The sequence below is a fragment of the Tupaia chinensis genome, unplaced genomic scaffold (assembly GCF_000334495.1).
Source record: "Tupaia chinensis unplaced genomic scaffold, TupChi_1.0 Scaffold138910_1, whole genome shotgun sequence".
NCBI classification, from domain to species: Eukaryota; Metazoa; Chordata; class Mammalia; order Scandentia; family Tupaiidae; genus Tupaia; species Tupaia belangeri.
The window spans coordinates 939,416-959,179 of NW_006198801.1; the positions used below are offsets into that span (position 1 = coordinate 939,416).

The window sequence follows — 19,764 nt, forward strand, 5'->3', positions numbered from 1 at the left end:
GGACTTGAACTGCATAGTCACCCGCGTGGGATCCAGCTACCTTAACTACCAACACCACCTGATTGACTCTGTTTTTCATTCTTTCTTTTTTTAAAAGAGAGATTTTTGCTCTAGGGCACGTGTGCTTGCCAAAGAGACAAAAAGGCAGAAAGCCAGAAATCACCCCCAAGAGAGGAGGGCCACACCACAATCCCTTCCACTCCAATCTCCTCACGGGATTTTGGGCACATATGCATACATGTTCGGCATGAGGTTTTATGGGATTTTTTTTTTTTTAAGAGAGATTTTGGCTATAGGGCGCATGTGCTCATCAGAGAGACAGAGAAATAGAGAGACAAAGCGAGAAATGTGATTTCTCCCTTCTCCTCCAGTCTCCTCTCAGAATTTTGGGCTTGCACACACTCATACCCAGCATCAATTTTAAGTTGCCAGGCCCGGGACTTGAACCATAGTCGACTACATGGGAGTCCAGCTATGTAACCATTACACCATGGTCCTTCAACATAAGTTTTAAACCGCTGGGCCTGAGACTCGAACCTGGTCAACTATGTAGGAGTCCAGAGATATAACCTTCATGCTACTGGCCCCCCCTTTTTTTTTAGATTTTGCTATAGGGTGCGTGTGCTTGCCAGAGAGAGAGAAAGTGAGAAATCACCCCCTGGGAGATGGCCATGCCACAATCCCTTCTCTCAGGACTTTTGGCACACATGCACATATGCCTGGTGTGATTTTGAACCTTCAAGGTCCGGTACTCAAACCGTGGTCAGCTATTGTGAGAATCTGGGACCTTAACCACTACACCACCTGCTGACCCTCTGTTTTCCGTTTTTAAAGTTTGTTTTATTGCCCCAAAAAGAGAAACAACATATTCCAGAGTCTCATCGCACCACAGTCCCCCAAAGACTTCCAGCCAGCCATGATCTTGGCCCATGCATGGCCAGTGTGTTGCACCACCACAGCTGAAGGCACTGTCTGGTGTTCCTCTGGAAATGGCAGTGAGAACATTCAGAGGGTTCAGATGGTGGCAGCCTGGCCCGTCGTCATCGTCCCCCTCAGCGCTCCATGTCACGGCACAGCAGCTCTCCGTGCTACGACCTAGATCCATTATCTTAGTATGTGTTGTAGAAGAGTGATGCCTCAATCATCCCTTCTTCATTTACTGACTGGAATTCTCCTATAAACATCTTTCCTTTGGGGTCAACCCCATCACCACATGGCCAGCTGTGCAGTTCAAATCCCAGCCCTAGCAGCTTGAACAACGCACCAGGCATGTGTGCAGGCATGCAACAGGAAGGAGCAATGGAGGAGAAGGGATTGTGGTGCGACCCTGCACTATTGGGATTGCTCTCCCCCCTCTCCCTCTCTCTCTGGAGAATGCATATGCCTTATGACAATTAAAGATAATAATGATAAACTAAGAACTTCCCTTCCATGACTGTTTGGTTACTCTGAGGATAATTTGTACAGAGAAGCTAGGATAAGTGCAGTTTTCAGAATAATGAGATGGTCCCCTAGCAACCTCTAGAGGTGACCAATGAGATAAGAAAGAGACTCTCTGTGTTCCAAGCTCCGGGAGCACAGTGGCACGCAGCACCATCAAGGACTTGGCCCTCACGTAGCTAACGAATGAGTCAGAGGAGACAACCCATAAACAAGCAAGTAAGATCATTTCAGAGAGCACAAGGGCGTGGTGCAGTAGAATGTAGTGAGGAAGGCAGGTCTGTGGTGCGCTTACCTGCGTTTGAATCTCAGCCCTTCCCCTTACTACCCATGACCCTAGGCAAGAGGCTACCCTGTGCCTCAGTTCCTTATATTTGTGAAATGGGGGGGAATAAGAGCTCTTTCCACACGAGTAAGGGTGGTATTGAAGATAAGACTCACAAAGCAGAGGGAACAGTGCTTGGCCATCAGCGGGGCTCTCGAGGTGCTAGCCATGACATACCGAGTGGGAGGATGATAGGGGCATTAACCTCACATCAGCGGGATGGTCTGTGGGAGTCCTCAGCTTGTCGACAGACAGAGGGCCCCATGGGACTAGAATAGACTGAGTCACAAGGAAGGCTCAAGACGAGGTGACAGAGTGGCTCAGTCACACATGACGTTACTGGGCACCCATCAGGATGGGTGTGATCCCCACATTATAAGTGAGAAAGCTGAGGCCCAGATGGACAAGTGGCTTGTGCAGAGTCGTACACCTATTAAGTGGCAAAGCAGAACTCGAACCCAGGTTTGTCTGTCTCCATTATACTTGTTACGTCTAAAAGCCACTGGGCGCCATGAACGTGCAAGTGAGACTGCTCCATCCCACCTTCCCGAGTCGTGCTTGCTCTGCACTTGGTGGAAGATGGTTCTGGGCAGGTCTGAACCTTGAGACCAAGGGCTTAGCCGCCCTGACCCACACCCGCAGTCCTTCAACCCCAGGGCTCCACCTGAGCCCCAGGCGTCCTCTGCCCTAGTCCTCTTGCTGTGCCGCCTTCCACCTCTGCGTGGAACCAAGGCCCGGCCACACCCTCTAGATCTCTGCAGGGACAAGCCGAGGTGATCCACAGGCATGATAAGCCTGCTCGCTAGTCAGGTGACTCAGAAACTCAGGGAACTCGAGAGACAGCAGAGGCATCCCAGAACATGTGTCCCAGACAAAATGAAGTGAAAATAAATGTCTATTGTTCTCTGGCTTTGGGGAGACAAGGCCAGGAAGCGCGTGCTGCTGTCTGCCCTCTTGAGAAAGGCTATCATCTCGTTCTATTTATAAGGCAGCCGCTAAAGCAGGATCTCCCTGTGTTGGAACATGGGTAGGTTTTATTGTTCTTCACATGCAGAGGTGTCTAGCCAACCTCGTTTGCAGAGCTGATTACCCCACCTTTGGGTCCCTCTGACCGCTCACTGCAGCCCTGGCTACTGGCTCAGATGTCAGACATAGGCTCTGAGGGGAGCACACAGGAACTTGGCAGAGGTGCTGTCACCCACCAGCCAGACTCTGTGTGGCATGTGTCCAGGCCCCATGCTCTCTGAACAATCAGTAGAGTACAAGGGGACCTCTAGCCTCCAGACCATAAGGCTGTAGGCCTGACTGTAGCCCTGTATCTCTGGACCACAGTTGGGCTGTGCCAGGAAGACATCCCAGAGCCTCAGAGAAAATGTCATCCCTGGGGAACAGCAGTTAGTGTAATGGCTATGTCACCGGACTCCCATGTAGTTGATCATAGTTCTAGTCCCTTACCTGGTGGCTTAAACTCATGCCGGTCGCGTATGCGTGCATGCCCAAGATCCCAAGAGGAGAAGGGATTGCCGTGTGGCCATCCCCCCAGGGGGTGATTTCTCGCTTTCTGTCTGTCTCTCTCTCTGTCTCTCTGTCTGGCGAGCACACGCGTCCTATACCCGAATTTTATTACTCTTTAAAAACAAAAAATGTCATTGTGACCTTGGGTGTTTGTACAGGCTCAGGAGGGATGCTTTCTTTGGCATTGTGTGATAGGAATGGTGATCTTGGCATGGTTTTATCCTCTTAGTTAGACTCAGGGCCAGGGGCTTGAATATTCTTCCCTAAGAAGGGAAACTGAAACCCCACAAGAAAGTGAATAGGCAAGATAAGAAAGGAGTCCTGTGGGCCCACAAGTGGCGAGGTGGTTAAGGGTGCTGGACTCCCACATGACCGACCACAGTTCTAGTCTTGGACCTGACGGCTTGCTTTCTCATTCTCCCACACACACACTCTGTCCCTCTCTCAGGTCAAATTAAAAAATAAATAAATACATGGAACCAGCAGTTGGTGTAATGGCTATGTCACTGGGCTTCCATGTAGTCGACCACGGTTCGAGTCCCGGACCCGGTGGCTTAAACTCATGCCAGGCGTGTGTGCGTGCCCAAGATCCCAAGAGGAGAAGAGAGGAGAAGGGATTGCGGCTGGCCATCCTCCCTAGGGGATGATTTCTCGCTTTCCATCTCTCTGTCTCTTTCTGGCGAGCGCACACGCCCTATAGCAAAAACCTCTCCAATAAATAAGTAAATAAATAAGTAAAGTTAAAGCAAATAATTATTTAAAAAAGAAAAGAACGGAGTCCTGTGACCCCACCCCCACCCCCAAGAAATCTAGATTTCAGGAATCAAGGAAAAGGAGGCAGTGGTGAGACATGATTGGAGAGTTTGGGCCAAGAGGTTGGAACACACGAGAATGCTAAGTGTACCATTGTTGGTGGATGCAAGAGACTAGAGGCAACCTCAGATTCCATCCTTAGGGCACTGGCTGAGTAAGTCTCAGGTCATCCAGATGCAGTGTTGATTGTTTTAAAAAATTCAGTCAAGGGACCAGCAGTTAGTGTAATGGCTACATCGTTGGACTCTCATGTAGTCAGTTGTGGGTCAAGTCCCGGACCCAGTAGCTTAAACTCATGCCAGGCACATGTGTGTGTGTGCCTAAGATCCCGAGAGGAGAAAGGAAGAGAAGGGATTGCAGTATGGCCATCCCCCTGGGGAGTGATTTCCCGCTTTCTGTCTCTCTGTCTCTCTCTCTGTGTCTGGCAAGCACACGCACCCTATAGCAAAAATCTCTCCAAAATCTCAAAAAAAAAAAAAAAAGAAAAAAGAAAAATTCAGTCAAGTGGGGCTGGCAGGTGGCGCGGTGGTTAAGCGTGTTATACTCCCATGTGGCGGATGGCAGTTCATGTCCCGGACCTGGCGGCTTGCTTTCTCACTTTCTCTTTCTTACTTTCACTCTGTCCCTCTCTGATCAAAATAAAAATAAAGTTAAAATAAAAAATAAAATTGTTAAAAAAAAATGGAGTCACAGGACCCGCAGGTGGTGTGGTGGTTAAAGAGCTAGAGTCCTATATGGCTGGCCATTGTTCAGTTCCCGTACCTGGTGGCTTGCTTTCTCACCTTTTCTCATTCTCTCATGCGTATATGCTCTGTAGCAAATTGAAAAATAATGATGATAAATAAAACTAAATAAATAATTCTTTTAAAAAAATTCAGTCAATCTGCTTGTGCTGTGAGGACATGGTTAGATACATTGGTTTATTTGGGGGGAGGGGGGTATTAGGTTTTTTGGGTTTTGGTTTTTTATTTTTAGTTTTTGCTAAAGGTTACATGCTCTCACCAGAGAGAGAGAGACAGAGAGAGAGAAAAGGAAAGTGAGAGATGATACCCATGCCACAATTCCTTCTCTATTTTCCTCTCAGAATTTTGGGCATACACGTGCCCTTCTTAAGCCACCAGACCTGGGACTTGAACTGCATAGCGGCCATGTGGGATCCAGTGCTTAACCTCCATGCCACTTGCTGGCCCTAGGTTTTGTTTTATTTAATTGCCAGAGAGCACGTGTACTCACTAGAGAAAGAAAAAGAGAACACTTGCCAGGAGGTGTGGTCATGCCACAGTCCTGTTTCTCTGTTGATCTTGTCAGGATTTGGGGCATGCACACACATGCACCCGGCCTGTTTCTCAGGCAGACAGCATCAGGGTCTGATGGTACACTACGTGGGAGTGTAGTGTTCTATTCTTTATATTTCTGTTTTAAATAATAATTGCTTGTTTGCATAGGATATTTCTGAAAGATATATTCAGAAATGGAGCAGTAGTTGCTTCTGGTGGGAGAAACTGAAGGACAAGGAGGGAACAGGGTTCCCCTTTTATCCCACCTTAATCCTTACTTTTTTAATTCAATTTTATTTATTATTACTGTTATTTTTAAAGAATTATTTTATTTAACTTTGTTTATTTCTTTTTTAAATTGATCAGAGAGGGACAGAGTAAGAGCGAGAGAGAGAAAGAGGGAAAGTGAGAAAGTAAGCCGCCAGGTCCGGGTCTCGAACCGCGGTTGTCCACATAGGAGTCCAGAGTCCTTAACCACCATGCCACCTGCCAGCTCCCATATTATTGTTATTTTTTAATTAGACCAAAGAGAGAAGTGAGAAAGCAAGCTGCCCAGTCTTAGACTTGAACCATGGTCAGTCATGTGGGAGGGAGTCCAATGCCTTAACCATCATGCCACCTGCTGGCCCATCTTAATCTCTTTTTCTTTAAATAATTTTTAAATGTAATTTTTATTTATTCATTCATTTATTTTAATTTGACCAGAGAGAGAGAGAGAGAGAGAAAGGAAAGTGAGAAAGCAAGCCACCAGATCTGAGACTCCATGTGGGAGTGTCCAGCACCTTAACCACCATGCCACGCTCCTGGCTAAACTTTAATCTGTAAAGAAAAACAAATTCAAGAACTAAAGCTTAGAAATGGAGTTCCTCAGATGTCATTGTGTGTCACATTAACACGGGCATCTCAATAAAATGCAGGTCCCTGGGCCCTGCTTCCAGAATTGTGATGAGATGATCTGAAGTGAGGCCCAGGAACCAGCAGTGCTGAGCAGGCAGGGTGCTTGAGATGCCAGTGGTTTTCAAATCGCTCGGGAAGCTGGAAAGGAAGAACTGGGGAGACATTTTTCCAGAGCCACTTGGTAGGCATGGCTGGTTCAGAAAGTGGAAGAGAGACTGCAGTGGCTAGTCCACAGAATGAACTGGAGATGGTGACACCCTTGGTTCCCGTTTGTCACATACTTGGTATGCGCCAGATTCTCCGCTAATGCTCACGGTTTACATCTATAGGAAAGCACAGAAACTGAGGCTGAGATGGAAGTTCCTCACCCACGGCCTTGCACGTCATAGCAGATGGGATCTGATCTAGCTGTCCAGCCCAGAGCCCCGGTTCTCCACAACTCTGTGCTACCTCCAAGCAATTGGATGGTGTTGCCCTGTTGGGGGTCATGCCAAGGGGCTCCTGGCTAAAGGTGAAGCTGTCAGTAATGGGGAGAAGCGAGGGACTCATGAAACCTAGCCACTGGCTCCCAAAACATAGTACACTGGGACAGTGTGCATGGTGGTTAAGGTGGAGAGTCATATTTAAACCCAGTTTCTTTTTTTTTTTTTTTTTTTTTTGGAGAGCTCTTTAGCTAGAGCACACATGTGCTCACCAGACAGAGAGAGACAGAAAGACAGAAAGCGAGAAATCACCCCTCAGGGGGGATGGCCACACCGCCATCCCTTCTCCTCCATTCTCCTCTCAGGATCTTGGGCATGCACGCACACGCGCCCTACGTGAGTTTAAGCCACCGGGTCCAGGACGCGAACTGCGGTCAACTACATGGGAGTCCAACAACATAGTCATTACACTAACTGCTGGTCTCTTTAAACCCACTTTGTGCCTCTTACTGACTCTGTGACCCTGGACAGGTTTCTTAACTTCTCTGTGCCTCAAGTTTCTTATCTTGGAATGTGATCTTCTGATCAGGAGTCGGGGTACTAGGAACAGAACCAACTCAAACTTGGTGAAGCAGAAGGGTCTGCCGGCTCGTATCTGACAAGACTCCAAGATCTAGGGACTTGGACACCCTCATCAAGAGTCTCCCTCTGTTCCCTTCTCCTTTTCTATGTTGCTGTCATTCTCAGGCAAAGCTGCCAACCCCCTCTACAACTCGGGACTGGGGTTCCCCCAGCTCAGCAACCCTACTGGAAATAGATCTTTTCTCCCAGTCATTCCAGAGTTGGTACTCCTTGGCTCTGATAGGCCCTGCTTAGGGCACAGGACAGTCTAGTGCTGGTCTTGATGTCTAGGGGGAGGGAAGTTTCTGACTGGCCAGGCCGAGGTCCCGTGCTCACACTTGGAGCCAGGAAACAGCCCCACCCAGAGCATGTAGACCTGCCTTCAGGAAGAGGGGCTGTAGAAGCCGGGCAGGCAGGAACAGCAAGTGTTCACAGCCTGGGGGTAATGACTGTACCGTCCTCCACCTCTCTAGACATTCCGGTTGTCATTGCTCCTCCCCTGGTGCCTGGTGAGACACTGGCACCTACCAGTCCAGAGACAGTTTAAGGGGTGGCTGAACGCTCCAACCAGAACTCTGCTGAGGGGCAAGATGTGTCAGGCCCAGGGGCCAGAGCACATCCTGAGGTCACCTTTTTTCTGTTCCTCCGTTCATGATAGAATGTGCATGCATTTGTGAGAGAGGGGAGTGGGGAGAGAACACCCTTCATGGGGTCTGGTCACATGACATTCTCCTTCCTCCAGTTCTCCAGCCCACTGGGTCTTGGGCACTCATGTTCATGCCCGGTGTGTTTCAAGCCAACCAGGCCGGGGATTCAAACCACAATTGCCCATTAGCATCTGGCTTCTCACAAACAGTGCATTACTGCTACACCCAGAGCTGTTCCCTCAGGTCACCTTTTTTTTTTTTTTTTTGAGAGGTTTTCACTATAGGGCGTGTGCACTCGCCAGATAGACAGAGAGAGACATAGAGACAGAAAGCGAGAAATCACCCCCCCGGGGGGATGGTCACACCTCAATCCCTTCTCCTCCATTCTCCTCTCGGGATCTTGGGCACGCACACACACATGCCCGGCATGAGTTTTAAGCCACCGGGTCCGGGACGCGAACCACAGTCAACTACGTGGGAGTCCAGTGACATAGCCATTATGCTAACTGCTGGTTCCCTCAGGTCACCTTTTGATGACTCCTTGGCAGCCATGTCCTGAGCCCATAGCCTCTTAAGCTACCAAGGCCACCAGGTCGTCTCCTGAGTGGCCATGAAAGGTCCCTGGGCTATAAGGGACTTTAGGGGAACCTCTAAAGATCGGCTCAGTAGGACATGAGAGCTTGCAGGCTGAGGGCTCCCTAGATCTCAGCTCTCACGGCCATCGGGAGGTAGTTTTCATGAGCACAGCTCCCTCCTCGTGCTCATAGCCCCCTCCTGTGCTGCACTGCAGCAGCGGTGGAGGATGCAGGCTCAGCCCTTGGGTCTCCCCGCCTCGAGCCAGGAGTGCTGCGTGCATGTGCCAGCCTGGTCTGGAGGGAGTCACAGGCCGCTCTGCATCTATTTCAAGGTTCTGAATTTCGTGGCTTTTTTTTTTTTTCCTAACCACCCTGCAAAGTAGGTCACCTGCTCCTCTTCCTGCTGCCTTTGAGATTCTTTGGAACAAGGCAGACACTGTCCTTTGATTCTGAGGGCTTCTGCCTTTCTGGCCCCAAGTACCACGAAGGGGGATCAAGCCAGTCCTTGGAGAGCCTGGCAGACCTGAGGCCTGGGTCAGGCAAAAGGAGAGTAAGGGAAACGCAGAGGGGAGTGGAGGGGAGGAGATGAGGTAGATGGGGCCTGGCGATCTGAGCCCCTGTGTTGGGGCTGTGTTAGACCCCATCCTGGTCTGAGCTGGTAAGTTTCAGGCCAGCTTAAAAGAGTCTAAAGGCCACTGAGGTTTGGGTTTCACCAGGAAAACCCAGTGCACTGGTAACGAGGTAGCAGCTTTCTCCCAGGCAGCAGGTGCAAGTGCTTGTAGGCTGAGACCTTTATGAGTAACAAAGCCTCTCTTCCCAGGGGGTGGCCAGAGACCTATGACATGAATACCTCGGAGTCCAAGACGGAGCCAGAAAGCATCACTCCTGGGGGCCGGCCCCCCTACCGCAGCAATGCTCCCTGGCAGTGGAGCGGGCCTGCGTCCCACAATTCTCTACCACCCTCCAAGTGGGCTGCTCCAACCACCCCCGGCCACGCCCAATCCCTGAGCCGGCCCCCGAAGCAGACCCCCATGGTCCCCTTCCGGGAGTCCCAGCCACTGCACAGCAAGAGGTAAGGACCCTTGGACAAACACCCCCACCCCCATCGACTGCCTGCCACACCTGTCTTTCACCTGCTCTCTCTCTTCCCCTCCATCTTCCTCCTCACCTTAGTCTCTTCACCTGCCTTCATACCCTGTCTCCCTCCTCCCCTCGCTCCCTCTTTAACCTAAACTTCCAGCATGGGCCTCTCACATGATGGTCCAGTGCTGGCCAGCCCAGGATCTGGGGTAGGAAAGCCATCATACCAGGTAGACGATTAAAACTCCTTTCGTTAAAGAGGTGAAGCCACTGCTAAGCATACAATTTAAGACAGCAGTTTCTTGGGGGAGGCAGGGACTTGGGAGGGGAGGAGTCATGGTAGATGTTATCGCTGGTGTTCTGTCCTTAGGCTGGGCAGGAGCTTCAGAGACTTTGTTTTATTATAGCAACGTGTGACTTAGAAATGCTCTTTTAAATGTATGATATGTTCAATGATGAAGAAATTTTTCAAAGAATAAAGGAATCTAACTTGCAGGGGAGCACCTCATCTCAGCAGAGGGACCAGACTGGTCTTGAGCAGTCCCTCTCCCCATCTCCCCCCACCCAACCTTGTCTCCGCCCCCCTCATCCCATCCCCTGTTATGGCTGCAGCAGCTGATGGGTGGGGCAGCAGCAATGGAACCAGGAAAAGGGGGCAAGTCCACTCCCCCGGGCTCAACCTCCATCTCCATCCCAAGGGGAGGGTAGCAGGTAGGACATGGCTAGGCCTGAGGGAAAGGTCTACTTACCAGTCCTCTTGAGGGCAACCTGCCCTCCCCCTCATCTCCTGCCTCTTCCCTCTCTCCTTTCTCATTCCAGGCCTGTCAGCTTCCCAGAAACCCCTTACACAGCATCACCAGCAGGGGCCGACAGAGTCCCTCCCTACCGGCAGCCTTCTGGGAGCTTCTCCACCCCCGGCTCAGCCACCTACGCAAGATACAAGCCATCCCCAGAAAGGTCAGAATCTCTTCATTCTTTGCAAGTTTAGGGATCTGGTGAAAGCCGTGAGTCCTTCTACTCCAAGAAATACACACCCCTCATAATTTTTTTTTTGCCATTTTATAGGGTTTCTGGATCCTGCAGATCATCAGAGACTCTCCAAGGGGTTGGCTATGTTTCTGTGTTTAGGGCTAGGCTGGGCTGGGACACACTCACTATTGGTTTTCCTTGCTACAGAATTTCGATTGCCTTTTATCTTCTTTTTTATTCTTTTGAGAGAGAGAAAGGTGCCCCGACTCGGTCTTGCCCCTCCGCAGTGGCTCACCCCTCCTAGCCTGTGTCAGCCGTGATTCTGGCACCCACACACATGTACGCAGCATGTTTCAGGTGGGCCTGCGACCTGCAGCCCAGTCTTCCATGTGGTTCCAGCATCACAGAGCGGTGCACCTCTCCCTAAGCCATTGTGGCTGGGCCCTTGGCCGTTTTATTTCTTTTTTATCTGAGCAAGACCACCCACCATCCAGCACTCCAGCATCACAGAGCGGTGCACGTCTCCCTATGCCATTGTGGCTGGGCCCTTGGCCGTTTTCTTATTTCTCATTTATCTGAGCAAGACCACCCACCATCCAGCACGGCATTTGTCTGACTCTCCCAGCCCGTCATTTTCCAGTTTCCATTATCTCTCAGGATTCAGTCCTGCCCACAGATCCATCACTCCCTGGTAGTCTAAGAGATCTTCCCAAATCTCCCATGGCTCTCAGTGTCCTCAGGATAAACCCAAACTACAGCCTGGCATTTAAGGCCCTTTCGGGTCTGGTTCAGCCGAGCTTATTCCCCAGCTGCCAGCTGCCTTCGGCCCTGGTGTCCATGTGGTTCCCATGTCAGGCCATATCCCTGGGCTGCCCCTGGATGGCTCCCTATCTCTTCACCCTGCTGTGGTCCGTCCATTCAGCATCCTGAGCATCTCTGTCACCCGTTCCCTCCTACTTTCCCACTGCCCTGCCCTGGCCACCTCCTGGGCTCCTGCCTCCATCTCATCTCCTCTGGTCTGCCCTTCATTCAGTAGCCAGAGAGGTGATTCTGGACCTGGCTGTCTGTCCCCTGCCACACCCTCCCACAACTCCCAGCATCCTCAGGACACAGCCTCAGCCTCTCGCTGTGCCTGCCTAGGCCCACTCACTCCTGCTCTCCCCGTTATGCAGTGCTACACTGGCTTCTTGCCTCTCCTCCATAGGCTTCTGCATGTCAGAGCCCTTGCCTGTGTTCTTTCTTTGGCCTGAAAACTACACACACCTCACCCTACACACCCCTCATCCTGCTGACTTGAACTCTGCTGCTCCTCTTCTAGGAAGCCTTCCATGGACCTCCCCTAGCACAAGGTGAGGTGCCTTTCTGCCCCTCGATACCTTGTGTATTTCCTGCCCGTACACAGCCCTGAGCGCTCCCCATGCTATTACCCAGCTCCGAGTAAGTGCACGCACATACACACTGTCTGACATCTATGAGCTTTCCAATCCATCTTTGTGTCCCCACCACTCAGCACAGGGTCCAGCACCTGACAGATCCTTGGTATGTATTTGACGAGTGGATGGAGAGAGTAGGTTTGTGTAAATAAAGCCACATGCTTCAAGAATGGGGACTCCTTCACATAACCAGTGGTTCTTAATCTTCAATGTGCACCAGAATCACTCAGAAGGGGGCTTGTTATTGTACCGATTATTGAGCCTCACTCTCCAAGTTTCTAACCTGGTGGATCTAGGGTAGAGCATGTCTCCCCAATGCTGCTGGCCCAGGGACCTCACTCCAAACTGCTATAAGAAGCCACCGTCAGAGTCTAAGCCTCTGTTGTAAAACCGAGGAAACATACCTACTAGGAGGGGACTTCAGAAAGTTTGTGGGGAAATGGAATGAAAGCACAAGCTTAGTTTGGTGCATTTTGACGTTCGTGCATAGATTTTTCCATCACATGAATTTCCTGTAATCTCTTTGAAGACCCCCGCAATGTCCCATCTTCTAGTGGCCACCATTCTCTGATTTAGCACGGTTCCAGGAGCCTTCCATGTGCCAGGACGAATGTTTGAGACACCCAGTTACCAAGATATCCCATTGTGAGCACTTGTTGACCATGCTGGGGAAAGGATCTGAGATCCCATGTGTGCCCTGGTGAGCACTAACATAGCCTGGGAGGTCTAGGCCAGCTGCCTGGAGGAGATGACATCTGAACAAGAGCTTTGAGAGAATAGTAGGAATTTGTCACATTTTAATTTGACCAGGGAGAGAGAGAACATGAGAAAGCAAGCTGCCAGGTCTGAGACTCACCATGGTCAGCCATGTGGGAGTCCAGCACACTTAACCACCATGGTACCTGCTGGCCCCCATTTTTATATCTCTCAGATGAGCTTGGAGACAGTAATTTGGTCTCTTCTTCCAGGAACGTTTGCACAGAGCTGTGCATGGTATAATCAATTTGGCTAAAAAAAAATTTTGTGTGTGTGCTAAAATTTGACAGTGATAGGTACCAGCAGTTAGCGTAATGGCTGTGTCCCTGGACTCCCATGTAGTCAACCATGGTTCAAGTCTTGGACCCAGCAGCTTAAACTCACGCCAGGCGCGTGTGCGTGCATGCCCAGGATCCCGAGAGGAGAATGGAGGAGAAGGGATTGCGGCGTGGCCATTCCCCCTGGGGGGTGATTTCTTGCTTTCTGTCTCTCTGTCTCTCTTGTCTTTCTGGTGAGTGCATGCGTCCTATAGCAAAAAACCTCTCCCCCCAAAAGAAAAAATTTGACAATGATAGATATGGCCCTAAATGGGATCTATTCCACATCGCAATGAATGGTCAACATAGGTCACTCTGTTTATATTGGAATAGTAAAGTCTTCTGTTAGTAAGAGAATTACATGATTGGATAAGTACAGGTTGTCTTGATTAGGAACAAGAACTGAGAGATGGAGAATGGTAAAAATAAGTCCAGCAAAGATGGTCTACCAGTTAGGGTTAGGTTTAGCTACGTGATCTAGAAAACAGTAATCAGGGGCCAGCAGGGAGCATGGTGGTTAGGGCACTGCTTCCCACTTGGTCAGCTGTGCAGTATGAGTCCTGGACCTGGCTGCTTGAAAATCTTGCCAGGCACACATGTATGCGTGTCCAAAGGCCTAAGAGGAGAATGGAGGAAAAGTGATTGTGGTGGGACCATCCCCCTGTGGGTGATTTCTTACTTCCCCTGTCTGTCTGTCTGTCTCTGTCTCTCTCTCTCTCTCTCCGTTTCTCACCAGAGAGCATGTGCACCCTATAGCATACTAAAGATAAGATAACTGGGTCATCGGAAAAGTCATGCGCATTTTTCTGTGCAAAAATGCGTCCTGACTTTTCCGATGACCCAGTAGTTTTTCTTTCTCCCACATTTGTCAGGGACCCAGGCTCCTCCCCCTGACGCTCCATTGTCCTTGGTCTGTTGCCTCCTGGTTCAAGGTGGCTACTCAGGCTGCGACCTTAAGGAGATGATGGTAATCACATACAGCACTTGGACTTTTATCTCATTGGCCAGAACTTCGAGGGAGCCTGGGAAATGTAATCTCTTAACCAATCACATTATTGCCTCAGATACTGTCTGGATTCTGTTACCAAGGAGGGAAGTAGATATTGGGAAGGAGACTGCAGCGTCTGCCGCTCATAGTTTCCACTTTGCTCTGGCTAATCCCAACCATCACTAACGTTTTCCTTCAGTACTCAGGATTTGATACTGACTTTTTGGAAAAACCAAAAACAAGTCAACACTTCGCTCTCCAGCTCTGGTGGAGCCACATTTTACCAGACAGATAGCCAGATGCAGAGTCAGCCAGTAAGGTGAAGATTGGTTTTAGTCAGAGTTGCCTTTGCCAGTCTTTATGTTGCTAGAAACTGAGCCCTTGGACTTAAGAGTAGGAGTTAACTTTTTGTGCTTCTATTTTGGTCTGTCTTCCTTTCCTGGAGGCATTAGAGATAAAGGTCTGGTTTAGGGAAGGGAGAATAATACCTCTTTTCTTGGCAGGTGAATAGAGGTGAGTTTTGAGGAAGTCCAGTGCCTTTCCAAAGCACCCGTCTGCTGTCCTGGGGGAGGTGATGCCTAGGGGTTTTGAGCTCAGTCTTTGTAGAGCAGCCCTGACTGGGCTGGCGATGACCCTGGAAAGGTCATCGACTCCTGTCTAATGTTGAGGGTCCCAGTTCATCACCTCTCCTTCCTGCTGGGGACTTCTAAGCTGAAAGTACAGCTGTGAGGAGCAAAGGGAATCACAGTGTCACCACTCCTCAGAGGCTCAGTGACTCCCCAGATTACAGGGCCTGTGTCAGTGGGGTGCCTGTGGCCCAAGTGACCAAAATGTGGTTGGTTCAAGCATTGTAGGAATTTGTATCCCAGGAAGGAAGCTCAGGATACACTTTGGGGAAGGTTAACCCAGCATCTCACCAGCATCATCGAGGCCCAGTTCCTTCAGCCTCCTTCTGCCTCCTCGCTTCCCCTCTCAGGGTTAGTAGCCTCCTCCTCAGTCTGGTAGCCAGAGGGCAGGAGCATTCTGTGGTGTGTTTTGCCCAGCAACACTTACTTAGAGGAAAAAGAGAGGCCGTCTTTTCTCGTTATCTCACTTAAGAGCAAGGAGACTTTTCCCGGAAGCCCCCCAACAGCGACTTCCCCCATTTTCACCAAGTTATACCAAGTCTGCAGTGTCACTGAAAATCTCCACAACTTCGGTCCACAGCGGTTTCTTCCCCACCTGCTCTGCAGTGCTGCTGCCAGTTGGCGGCACTCTCCCGGGGCTGAGCAGCCTGCACAGCCATCGTCTCCTTGTCACTGCCCTGCAGCTCCATCATGAAACCCCGTGCCACAGCCCCATCCAGCCAGTCTCGAGGGATGGGGGGAGTGTGGTCCTGCCTTGTGCTTGGAGGTGCAGAGCCAGGAACATTCTAGGGCAGTCTTAATAACTCTCACATCCCCTCACTTATTAGTCAAAACTGTGTCACGTGCCTGCCTGTGCATCCCCAGGCAGGAGAAGAGTTTCAAACACACTGACTCTGGTCAGAGGTGGGACGTGGGGAGGCGAACCCAGAAATCACTCTGTGGGATAGAAGATGCACTAGGACCGGAGGCCACAGGGAGAACCTTCTGCTACCTCCCCTTCATCCTGCCTGTGGCTGTGTGGAGCCAGTGTCCAGCACAGTCTCTACTTCGGGAATGATGTTATTTTATCCACCATAGCCCCATGAGGTCGAAAATATTACCTGATTTTGCAGATGGAAAAACCTCAGCTCAAATTGATGAGCACTTGCCCTACCGAGGCCACGCAGCTAGCAGTGGATGGGACTGGGATTTGTGCCCAGGGCTACCTTGTTCTGAAACCTGAGCTCACAACCCAAACTTCTCCCCTGCAGTGCTTTCCCCCAGAAGCAAAGGGACACACAGAGTTTTAGCTCACCGGCCAGTTGTCAGAACCCATCATGCGTCACATGCCAGCCCCAAGCTAACCACCAGGCACAATGTTGTCATTCAGTTCTGGGAGGAAGGGCTACCTTGATCATGTTTTGACACCTAGGGAAACTAGGCTCGAGGCTCTGGGCTAGGAATTGCCTTCACCTGGCTGGCAGAAGGTAGCAGTAAGGTTTGAAGTCCAGCCTTCTTAGCTCTGAGCCTCCTGTTCCTACAAATGCTCCCTTACCCAACTCATCTCCATCAGAGAGAAAGGGAGGCTGAGATAGGCCTGGACAGTAGCTGCTGACGATACCTCACTCATTTCACAGCCAAGAAGCAGGACCCCAGAGCAGCCTTCACATAGGGTGGGTGGCCCAAGTGGCCTCTGCTGCCTCCATCCTTGAGGAACCCACCTTGCCCTGCACTCCCTGCCACCAGCAGCTCCCTGGCAGGCTTCCCAGGCAGGACTGTCCTTCCCGGCCCTCAGTTAATAGCACGTTTCCAGGCTTGCTCATCCAGCCTTGCCAGCCACTCTCTCTCCCCGTCCACAGCGCAGTTAAAACCCACCGGCCAGCCAGCCTTGGCTCAGGCGGTTCTGACACGCCAAACTGTCTTCATTCTGTGCTCATCTCCTTTCGTAACCCTACAGGTACGCAGCCACCCCACATCTACTGCTGTCTTTTGATCCCCACTTTGGCCACGATGGGACATCCAGCGGCGACTCCTCCTCAGGCGGCCTGACCAGCCAGGAGAGCACCATGGAACGCCAGAAGCCAGGTAGGGTTTCCCTGGCCCGCTGCAACCCCACCTCACCCACCCACCAGGACCTCTCGTTTTCCAGTTTGACAGGTGACTCCCCTCCTACTCTAGTTGGTGATGGACAAATGACAGAAGAAAACTATAGGGCCACACGCAAGATTAGAGAAGTCCCCCAGGAGAGGAGCGGGATCCCCTGAGCCGGATCCACATCAGCTAGACAGGGCGTCGGCAGATGGTGTCTGCTGCCTCTGACAAGTCGAGAGCAGGACAGATGTGTGGCATGGAGGTGGTGGCCGCCGGGGAAGAGAAGTGACGAGCAGTAGACGTGATGCTCTAAGGGGAGTGGAACCGACTGTTCTGTGGCTTTTCATTAGGTCATCCCTCCTGTGTTGTTTTCCTACTTTATGGGCCTTCGACACATGGTGAGGATAGAGCGCACGTTGTGAGTGTACATTTAGATAGTGTATGAGAAGATGGGCAACCCAGGACAAGAAACAACGTGGCTGGCCTTTCTGGTACTCCCCGGATCTCCCCAGTACCGCAAAGGCCACCCCATCTTGCTTCTCACAGTCAAGCTTTACTTTACCTGGTTTTGAATTTTATAAATAGGCTCACACTGCATGTGTGTGTGTGTGTGTGTGTGTGTGTGTGTGTGTGTGTGTGTGTGTGTGTGTGTGTGTGTGTGGAGAGAGAGAGAATGTGTGTCTTGTTTCTGTTGCTCCTGGGAGCTTGCAAGAGTCAGCCGTGTGGTTGGGTGTAGAACATGTTTTCTGAGCAGTATCCCATTGTCTGAATGAGCAGCAGTTGGTGACTCCCTCCTAGGGAGATAGACACTGGGTCGTTTCCAGTTTGTCGCTGCAGAGCAGTGCTGCTGGAAGCAGTCTTGTCTTCTGATGAATACATTTCCTGCCTTCTTGGAGCTGACCCTCTGGGAGACTGGACAGTCAACAAGGCACAGTGTTGATAAAATAACTAGTAATGCCGAATGCAAAATGGAAACTAACACGTGCTGAGTGAGATAAACTGGGCAGGGGGAAACCTGAGCAAATCGCACTCCAACCAAGACCAAAAGAATATGAGGAAGTCAACTAGGAGGAGAACATTTTGATGAAAGAGAAGAGCTAATCAGAGACCTTGACGTAACAGCGAGGCTGATGTGTTGGAGGAACAGTGAGGAGGCCTTGTGGCTGGAGAAATGGCGAGAGGTGAGGACAGGGAAGTGGCAGAACAGAGTGTGCGGGGTCTTGTGAGCTATGGCAAGACCTTTGTCCCTTAGTCAGAGCAGGACAGGAGCCACAGGGTACACTCCTCTGAGCAGACGGACCAGATCTGACTCAAGTGTTCGCAGGGTTCCTCTGACTTGCAAGGTAGGGTGGGAGCAGGACTAGGTTGGGGACAGAGGAGGGGAAGGGGAGTGGTTCTGGATGTTGTGCTTTTTTGGGTTTTTTTGTTTGTTTTTTGGGGAGAGAGATTTTCGCTATAGGGCATGTGCGCTCGCCAGACAGACAGAGAGAGACATAGAGACAGAAAGCGAGAAATCACCCCCCCAGGGGAGGATGGTCACGCTGCAATCCCTTCTCCTCCATTCTCCTCTCGGGATCTTGGGCACGCACGCACACGCGCCCGGCGTGAGTTTTAAGTCACCGGGTCTGGGACGCGAACCGCGGTCGACTGTGTGGGAATCCAGCGACATAGCCACTATGCTAACTGCTAGTTCCCTGGATACTGTGTTTTGAAGATAAGAGTTGACCAGATTTCCTAACGCCTAGAAGTGGCATGAGAGAGGGTCAAGGCTGTTGCAGTTTGGGCCTGTGTGGCTAAAAGGGTGAAGTGGCCATTGACCAAGCGGGAAAGATAAGGAATCTTGCTCTGGCCACACTCAGTGGTTGATTCCTAGCAAATACCCAAGTGGTGGTGTGGGGAGGCTAAGTCTGAGGTCGGGGTGGGGAAAGGGCCAGGCCTAAGGCCTACACATGGGAGTTGTTCGTTACAGGTGGTGTTTAAGGGTTGGCTTTCTTTAGAAATGTGGTTCCCCAGTGTGGTCTGGCCCACCTCCCAGGGGACCGGCACGTCTGGCTGTGTGGGATGCTCCCAAGAGGAAAACTAACTAGAGGCAGAATAGGCGGACAAAGAGGCCAGTCTCTCAGCTGTCTCTTATCCGTGATTCCCAAGGGAAAAACCACAAGGCAGTGATACTCCCAGCTGAGCCCAGATGCATCCAGGCAGGCCCCTCTCTGCAGTGGCCCTGAGTGCCCTACAGAAACGTGAGCCCCTGAAGCCCTAAGATATGCTGGAGGCAGCAGTGCGTGGTATGAGCTCGGGCTCCCACAGGTCTGCGGCAGGTTCTGAGTTGGTCATATGCTCATCTGTCCCAGCCTCCGTGGACATCCTTATGTCTCTCCCTCCAGGGTGGTTTGGGGGTCCCTTGAGATCACGCCTGCCTAGCCCTCAGCACAGGACAGCCCATCATTCAGAAAATAAGGACTCCTGCTCCTCGGGCGCTTACTCTTAATCATCACCAGTGTTGTTGTTGGGGAGGCCCAGGGAAGGCCCAGCACACTTCACGCTAGTTCTGGGGAGGGTAAGAGAGAATGCATGGAAAGCCCTGAGAGTAATGCCCAACACAGAACACGTGCTTGGTTATATTATCGTTATTATCATTATTTCAAATTCACGCTGATTAAAGTGAGGGCTTTGGACTTAGACCGCCTGCGTTCAGGTCCGCAGTTGGTACACGTGTAATTTTGATAGATAGTAACCAGATGCCCTCCGTTGGCGCTGGTCAGGTTTTTTAAGGTCAGATCGATGCTTGGTGTAGTCATGTCAGGAGCCTTGGGACTTCAGTTCAGTTTACACCCACAGCAGCCATCAGTTTTAAACCTTACTTTGAACCAACAATTCCATTTGTAGAACTCTGTCCCAGACACAGTCCTGCCTCCACTCAGAGCTGTATGGAGTGGGAAGGCCTCTTCAGCATTTTTGTAAGGTCAAATTAAAGGTAACCTAAGGATTATCAG

The 19,764-nt window shown here is 50.8% G+C and overlaps 1 protein-coding gene across 1 annotated transcript in view; it reads left to right on the forward strand.

The window, feature by feature from the left end:
• Window positions 1-19,764, forward strand: part of SIPA1L3 (signal induced proliferation associated 1 like 3) — a 274,665-nt gene that overhangs the window by 205,516 nt on the left and 49,385 nt on the right. The window contains exons 11-13 of the mRNA XM_006161714.3: window positions 9,353-9,604; window positions 10,432-10,569; window positions 16,638-16,765. Coding sequence (XP_006161776.1) covers window positions 9,353-9,604; window positions 10,432-10,569; window positions 16,638-16,765 — 518 coding nt within the window. The remainder of the gene's footprint in view (window positions 1-9,352; window positions 9,605-10,431; window positions 10,570-16,637; window positions 16,766-19,764) is intronic.